General features: G+C 40.9%; 1 protein-coding gene across 2 annotated transcripts; it reads left to right on the top strand.

The window, feature by feature from the left end:
• Positions 1–338: 338 nt before the first annotated feature.
• Positions 339–7,772, top strand: tigarb (TP53 induced glycolysis regulatory phosphatase b). Of its 2 annotated transcripts, XM_026148038.1 has the most exons (7): positions 339–439; positions 529–582; positions 709–746; positions 842–963; positions 3,005–3,082; positions 3,177–3,287; positions 6,729–7,772. In XM_026148038.1, exons 1-7 carry the CDS (start codon positions 339–341, stop codon positions 7,161–7,163), a joined length of 939 nt encoding a protein of 312 aa, XP_026003823.1. In that variant the 3' UTR covers positions 7,164–7,772. The 2 variants fall into 2 exon arrangements, with proteins under 2 accessions (XP_026003823.1, XP_026003824.1); XM_026148039.1 differs by lacking the exon at positions 529–582.
• The last annotated feature ends 742 nt before the right edge of the window (positions 7,773–8,514 follow it).

The raw sequence follows: 8,514 nt of genomic DNA on the forward strand, positions 1-8,514 counted from the left end.
CAAATAATTATTGCATATCAATTAATTTCATTTAAAACATTTAAGAGATTGTTTATTTTTATTTCAAATTTTATTTAATTAATGACGCATTAACTATTTAATAATATATTTAATCCATTTTGTCACTCGTGGCCCTCCATAGAGCTCATCCTTAATGTCTTGCTAAATTATGTGCTGTGGGGGAAAATTCCGACTGGATAGGGTTTATTTTATTTTATTTTATTTTATTTTATTTTATTTGTGTCGCGCTTTTTAGAGGGGAAATGAAACGGGGACACCCATGCCCTCGCTGAGATTTTAAAAAAATTATTTACAGTTACGCAGCACTGCAATGCGTCATGACGTCAAACGTTACGCACAACTGCAGCCGAACCAAACAGGAAGTAGTGCGAGAGCGGCTGCTGAAAATGTTTACGTTCAGTTTAACGTTCGTACGACAGTAAGTAGTAATTTAGCGGCTTAATTGTTGTTTCATACTTTCACCTGACTTGAAGATGAGTGATTTGCTGATGTTGGTGTCTCCTATAGAGCCTGCGTGTCCTGTCAGGTGTTGCAGCATGCTGTGTGGCTACATGTGTGCCTGTGCGGCTGACTTTGAGCAATAGGAGACTTAGGCACCTTTAACGTTTGTGCTCTGTTTTAGTTTTTTTTTGAGGAGATGTTTATATGAGTCGTCTAACTCGGATTTGTTGTTTTGTATCTACACAGTGGGGAAACGCAGTACAACAGGGAAAAGCTGCTGCAAGGTGATTCACGTTATAACAACAGATGTAATCACGTGTTTACCTTTCACATCTAACTGCACCTGTGTGTTTGGACGGTCTGTAATTTGTGATCTCAGGTCAAGGTGTGGACACGCTGCTGTCAGAGACAGGTGTGCAGCAGGCTGAGGCAGCAGGACAATACCTAAAAGACATCGCGTTTACCAAAGTGTTTGTCAGTAACCTGCAACGAGCTGTACAGGTGAGGCACTCAGGTGCACTTTTTGGGGCACCATGGGAGGAAAATGACTGTGACAGAGGTGGCACATATCTTGCTGTAGAGATGACATCAATGAAAAATAGTCCAACACTTTAGCTCCTTTTACTGATCTATTTACCATTAACTTTTAATCCACTTTGATCATTTTAACATGGCTCACAGTATTTATTTATAGCACTTTTTAAAATATAAGCCTATATTCTTTATGCAAAGAATCAAATGGATAAGAAGCAGATTTTATTACAGCAGCATAATGTTTATAGTTTAATCCATCAGCAGGTTATGGTATGAAATAGAAACTGTTCATTGACATCAATCTGTGACAGGTATGTTGAATTTTTTTTTAAGATGTTTGGATGGTGTGAATTTTTCGATGGAGTTATCATCTTTCCTTTTGTAACGGCTAAAGGAAGCACTGAAGCACCTTTGCTTAGCTTTTATTAAGGTTGCCAAACAGATATATCCAGGTCAGTTCACACACTTACAAACCTTATTAGGCAAATTTTACTATTCCACTACAGCACCTGCTTTCCTGCCACTTGCACTGTACTTTAAAATATTGCTGCTAGAATTATTGCAAAGCAAACAGTCCCACAGCATAGTGATATGCTGTGTTTGTTGTGCTGTTGCATTATGGCCAAAAATCTCCACATTGGTGTCATCTTTGGTTTGTTCCGATGTAACTTTTTATAGAGAGGCGCCTTTTCCCCTCACTTGTTCAGTCTTTTTTCAATTTACCGCCATGAACTTTAACCTTTAACATGCTAAGTGAGGCCCGTAGAGTCTGAGATGTAGCTCCTGGTTTTTTTTTTGGGGGGGGGGGGGGGTTTGCGGTTTCTCTGAGCATTGCATGGTCTGATTTTGGGGTGACTTTGCTGGGACGTCCACTCCTGGGAAGATTAACGCTGAACCAGCAACCTGCCAAAACTTGTGCTTTTGTACAGGAGAAGCATAGAAGCACCTGGCTTCTACTTACCATGTTAATTCATTTGGGACCAGTAAGGTTGTTTTTAGGGTGTATTGTCTTTCTTAAGACTGTAACTGGCACTGCTCAAGATTCAGGGGACACCAATGGATTGATTTCTTGACACAGGCAGCTATTCACGTTCCAAATAACTGGGATCTTTTGCAGATTCTAAGTCCTGCTGTGAAAATGAACCATTGTCTCCATAATGCTTATCAGCAGACACAAGCACGGAGTGCTCTGAAATCTCCTGGTAGACGCTGCATTGACTTTGGATTTGATAAAACGCAGCGGACCAACCACCACAAAGAAAAGCAGACGCCATGTAAACCCAAATCATCACAAAGTTCAGAAACTTCACACTGGACTTCAAAAACCTTTGATTCTGAGCCTCTGCTCTGCTTCCTCTAGACTCCAGGATCCTGATTTCCAAATGAAATTTATACATTTACTTAACGTTCATAAAGGTTCCAGTTATCTTTCTCCTTAGCTCAGGTAAGACTCCACTGATGTCATATCTGGTTCAGGAGTGCTTGATACTAGGACTGCGACAGTTGCAGCTCCTATCCTGAAAACATCTGTGCGTGCTCGCTCTCAATGCTCTGACACTAGCCTCAGTCCACTTCTCGTGAAGTCCATAAATGGATGTTTTCTTGACAATCCACTCATGAATGTAGTCTTGTAGTTTGTTGCTTTTGTACCTTTTCCTACCATGCTTTTCTCCTCCACTCAACTTGACATAAACATGCTTCAGTACAGCACTCTGATCAGACAGCAGTGACCTCCATGTGGAGGCTGTCATAGGTTATCATCTGGCCAACTGCCACTTCAGCGGTTTTCCTCACAGTTAAGGTAACTACAAAGCTGTAATAACTGATGTGAACAGTTACATGACTAAGTGATGCCACACGTATTTCCCATCAGCATCAAATGTTTAACTAATGAAATGTCATCTGGTTATGGAGAAATACAACACAGGATCTGTAGAAATGGCTATGCTGAGATTCATGTCTTTTTCATTAACAGTGTATGAGTGACTGATTGTGTTTCCTTCTTCAGACAGCAGAGATAATTCTGAGGAACAACAGTCATTGCTCTGGCATGGAAATGGTTTTGGAGCCGCTACTCAGAGAGCGAGTAAGATCTGTTTACGTTCTGCTGCTTCCACATGTTAAAGTGTTACACATAGCTGTACGGGAGCCCTAAACTGGGGCTCTTTGTGTTGGCACAGGGTTTTGGTGTCGCTGAAGGGCGTCACAAAGAGTATTTGAAGAACATGGCGAATGCTGCAGGCCAGTCGTGCCGTGACTACACACCACCGGGAGGAGAGACTTTAGATCAGGTTAGTCCAAACAGCTGGCCTAAAGACCATTACTTGTACAACAGTGCCATGCAGTGGTCATTTTAGGACATTGCAGGTTAAGTAATCCCTTCTGTTTCCAAACTGATCTTTTATAAAGCTTCTTCTTCAGACCAGGGGCCCGTTCTTCGTACGTCGCTTACTACATCCAAGATCAAATGACACATCCAAGATCAAATCATCGCGCTAACCGTGAGCTCGCTAATCCGGTTCCCCGAACACACCTGCTGTTGACGATTACTACAGCTGGACGCAGGAATGTGACATCACTGGGTGTCGTAAAAGGGGCTACGCATCGATAGTAGAAACATTGATCGGCAACCCGCTGATTGGTCGGCGAAAATGTCGAAGGGGCGTGCTCGGTATTTTCCGGCAGCAGAGCAAGAACTCCTGAGTGAGGGATTTCAGGAGTTTCAGAGTTTAATTAAAACGCAAGAGAACACTGCAAAGGCTGCAAAAGCAAGGAGAGAGGGCTGGCAGAAAGTTGCTGACAAATCAAACTCGTAGGTAATTTAATAATAATAATAATAATAATGGATTGGATTTATATAGCGCTTTCCAAGGCACCCAAAGCGCTTTACGATACCACTATTCATTCACTCCCACATTCACACACTGGTGGAGGCAGCTACGGTTGTAGCCAGGCTGCCATATCGCGCCATCGGCCCCTCTGGCCAACACCAGTAGGCGGTAGGGTAGATCTATCATATGACACTATATTGTCCAATATCATATGGCATTATATTATATTATAATATGTTATATTATATCCCCTTTCACATTAGAGCCACAACAGGACCCACAAGAAAATGGGAACAAGTAAAAGTGGAATACAGGAGTATTCTACAGAATGGTAATATTTATCTCTTAGATTGCTTTGCGTCTCTTGGCAAGGTAATACTGGCCTGTAATACTCTGTTAGTTTGTTCATAACAGCAACCAAGAAAAGGGCAGAGCAAAAAAAGACAGGTGGTGGTCCTGCACCCCCTCGTCAACAAGTTGGTTAAGTAAATAATACCCTCACGGGAATATCGATATCTCTCAATGAGCACACTGTCGCGCTGAGCTAAAGGATCCTGTCTGTCCCGCAATATACGCTGAATTCTGAGGACTCTCCTTATCAATCTTGCACCTTCCGCAATGGGTGGCTCGCGTATACGGACAGGACATGGCTGCGACAGACTTCCCAAATCCACCTTCGCTTTTATAGCCGTGGTCTCTCATCTTGATTACACGAAGTAATTTACAATTACTACTCTGAAATATGAATTACATCTGTAATAATCACATACATGTAATAGAATGTTAATAGTTCATTTCCCTTTTTTAGGAAATGACCTGTATGTATCTGTGTGAAATCAATAAAAGGATCAAGTGCTGCATTACCTTTAGTTACATTGATAATATTTATTTATGGTGAAACAGTGGAAAAATATCGCTGTTGCTTTCGTATAAATGAAGCGGACATACCTGCGTGGCCGCGATCTAATCCTGTTTACATAAAGTAAACCTGCTCCCGAGCAGGTTTACGCTTACGGCTCTGTTGCTATGACAGCAAGTCCCGGATGAGCTTCGGGGAACCGACTGATCCAGGATCACGCGAAATCGTCAACAATCTAATCCGGCTAACCTACTTAGCGAGGTACGAAGAACAGGCCCCAGGGTAATGTAGAAAAGAATGTAGAAAGACTGTTTTGACATTTTACATTCAGAATTTCCATTTAACTCCCTTTGTATAAGCCTCAGTGTTGTGGGTGTTGGGTCAGAGCCTATACTGGGACTCTTACTGGGGTATAAAAGAGACCAGTGTTAAGCAACATCTGTGGTTTTTCTATTGCTGCGTCTTCCTCCACTCAAATTCACACACTACCCTAATTCACTTTTTTGGGTGGTTATTTTACCCCTTTGTTAGTTTAAGTGCTCACAGGATGGGAGGGTAGAGAGTTTAATGACCATCCCTAACTCAACTTAAAATAGTAGACACTTAAATTTTCTCCTACACTTTAAAGGTAAACTTATCAACACACAAATTTATCCTCTAATTTCTCTCAAAGTTGTCCTCTTTTTGGAGGTTTAAATAATTTCTTGATCAATCAGTTGTTATTCATATTGAAATGAATGAAATAAGTGAAATGCTTGTACAGGGTGGGCCATTTATATGTATACACTGTAATAACATGGGAATGGTTGGTGATATTAAAGTCCTGTTTGTGGCGTATTAGTATATGTGAGGGGGCAAACTCCTCAAGATGGGTGGTGACCATGGTGGCTATTTAGAAGTCTGCCATCTTGGATACAACTTTTGTTTTTCCAATAGGAAGAGGGCCATGTGACACATCAAACTTATTGGTGATGTCACAAGGAAAACAATGGTGTGCTTGGTGCTCTAATATCGCCAACCATTCCCACGTTATTACGGTGCATCCATATAAAAGGCCCACCCTGTATTTTCTCTGACCAGCAGTCTAGAGCTTTTCAGGGGCCATTTTCATACATTAACCTAAAATTTATAGAGGACCGAAATGGCAACATCAGTGGTAATAGTAAAGAAATTGAGTTAATGATAACGGAGTTACTATTTTTTTCTGTTCTATTTATCTACCTTTGTCTTAATTTTCTAATTTATTTACTTTTGATTTAATTATTCATCCCCTTCAGTTATTTTTAGCTCATCCAATTGTAGAACTGATGAGCTTATCCCACAACTGTCCTGCTCTCTTACTATAGTATTTGGTCAGATTTTGGTGAAATGAACATGATCACCTAATTGGTCTTCAGCATAACTGTCCTTAAGGTTGAGGTCACATTTGTTGTTTTATGGGCAGTAACCTGTGAATGTGGTGGATGCATTTATTTCTGTTTCTTCATTCTCACTTTTTTCTATTCTTATGCTTTTTCTGCTTCAGCATGAAAATGAGGGAGGCATCATTTAAAGTCTGTAATGACTTCTGTTTAAGCGTGGCTGGGTTTATAGAGAATGGCTGAACAAGAAATAAATATGTTTGAGGGCAAACTAGAAAGGATGAATGAATGAATCCATAAAAAAAATGTGAGTTCATGCTTTATACTGAGTTGAATTTAAGAACTTCCACAGACAAAGTTGGACTAGATTGATTGATAAATCAGTAGATAAATATATTATATTTTCTGCATAAACTCAGTTTGAGTTGGATAAATCAAAGTCTGACTTTTTAAACCAAAGATGAAAAAAGCAAATCTCTCCAGTGGAAATGCTGCAGTGATCAGATTTTTTTTTGGCCTTTTGGTTGAAGGTTGTTTTTTTGTTTTTTGTTTTTTTTTGTTTTTTTTTTAAATCTAGTATTCACAGCAGCTCTGATGTTTTAATATACAGTAGGTACGAGGACTGAAAATTACATGGAAAAACGAATGGCTCTCTGAGCTTCCCTGTCATGTTGCTTTCAGGTGAAGCTTCGATTCAAAAAATTCCTCAAAGCTCTTTTCAAGCAAATGCTGGATGAGCACCTCTCATCAGGACCGGCTGCCTCTTCAGGAGCTTCAGCATCTGGAGATGTCGCCCAGGGGACCGCGGCCGTTGCCTCCAACACCCCCCCCTGCTGCTCAGCTGATGACGGCCTTCAGGGCGTGCTTGTCCACACTCTGGTGGTGAGCCACGGCGCTTACATTCGTGTGGCCATCTGGCACCTTGTGGAGGACTTAAATTGCGCTCTACCTGCAGGGGCGAAAATGCAGCAAGTGTTTTCACCCTGTCCGAACACGGGCATCAGCCGCTTCATTCTCACTCTGAGTGAGTCTGAGTCTGGGCCGGTCCTCTCCGCTGCTCGCTGTGTTTTTACCAACAGGAAGGACCACCTGGAGAACCTCGCAGATGGTGAATAGCACAAAAGAAAATAAAGAGGTAGATGTTCTCTGCTTGTGTGTGTATATGTACACACTATCTGATGGATGATGGAACTATTATAAGCACTAATCTAGCACAGGTAACTGAAGGCTACGTTGCACAGGGTAATTCATGTTTTCTCAGTCGCTGTGTTTCACTGTGGATCAACGCTCAGATTCGGTGTACAGTTCTGTTTCATCATGAAACCATGTCTGTCCAGCTGTAGGCCAGTAAGGTGACCTTTCATATTTAAATTGTTTAAAAACTGATCATTAAATTGCCTCTTTTATTGTGTTACACCAAAGTTTGAAGTATTTAATGTATTGTGGCATTTCCTGTGTGGCAGTTGTGCTGCTGCTCATTTTATTGTGTGCAATATTTCGTGAGAGCACTGATACTTTGAGTTTGTGTTTAACATTTCATACAATCACAAGTAATGAGGGAAAAAACAAGTTGCACAAATCACAGAATGCTGTGAAATTACTTGCAAGACATTTGTGGATGTATTGTCTTTTTTTCTGGGTGCTACATATTCATAAGATCTTTTTATGTTGTCTGACATCATTTTATCTCCAATAAATGGCTGATGCAGCTCATGATGACCTCAATCAATAAACCATGGTCTGATTTATTCCCAATAGCTGTGTATAACTGAAAAACTGATGAAAACCAATTTAACACAAAGGCATGTGTTATGAATAGAGCAGAAGAGCATCTCTTAATGGGCTACAGCAGTAGAAGACCACACTCCAGTTCAGAACAGGATACTGAGGCTACAATTTTCACAGTTCACCAAAATGAGACCAGACAAGATTGGAGTCATCTGGTCTGATGAGTCCATTTCTGCTGCCACATTCAGATGGTGGGATCAGAATTTGATGAGAACGGCATGAAAGTATTGATCCATCTTGGCTTCTATCAACATTCAGGCTGGTGTAGGGTTAATAGTCACCCTACATAAGTATTTTTGCTGATCATCCGTTTATGAACACGGCATCTACTGATGGCTGCTTCCAGCAGGAAAACAAAGCATGTTTAGAGATATCATTCAATCTAATGCTAATGCCAAAAGTTAGTGCACTGGATTTTATAATGTTAGAATAATGAATAGGGGGAGTGTTATGTTTTTGGGAAACTTGTCGTATTTGAGGGCAGACACAAACGGCTGCTGTTGTTGTTTGCATTGAAGGATTTGTTGGCATTACTGGTGCTACATCCTCTGCTACGGTTACGGTGCTAAGTCAGCATTTTCAATTTCTTTTGAATCCATGTTGGATGTCTTTAAGTGCTGATGGGAGATCAGTTTTGCTGCTTCCACCTATTTTTAATATCCTGTTGTGAGTCTCTCGG

Source organism: Astatotilapia calliptera, chromosome 17, assembly GCF_900246225.1.
Source record: "Astatotilapia calliptera chromosome 17, fAstCal1.2, whole genome shotgun sequence".
NCBI lineage: Eukaryota > Metazoa > Chordata > Actinopteri > Cichliformes > Cichlidae > Astatotilapia > Astatotilapia calliptera.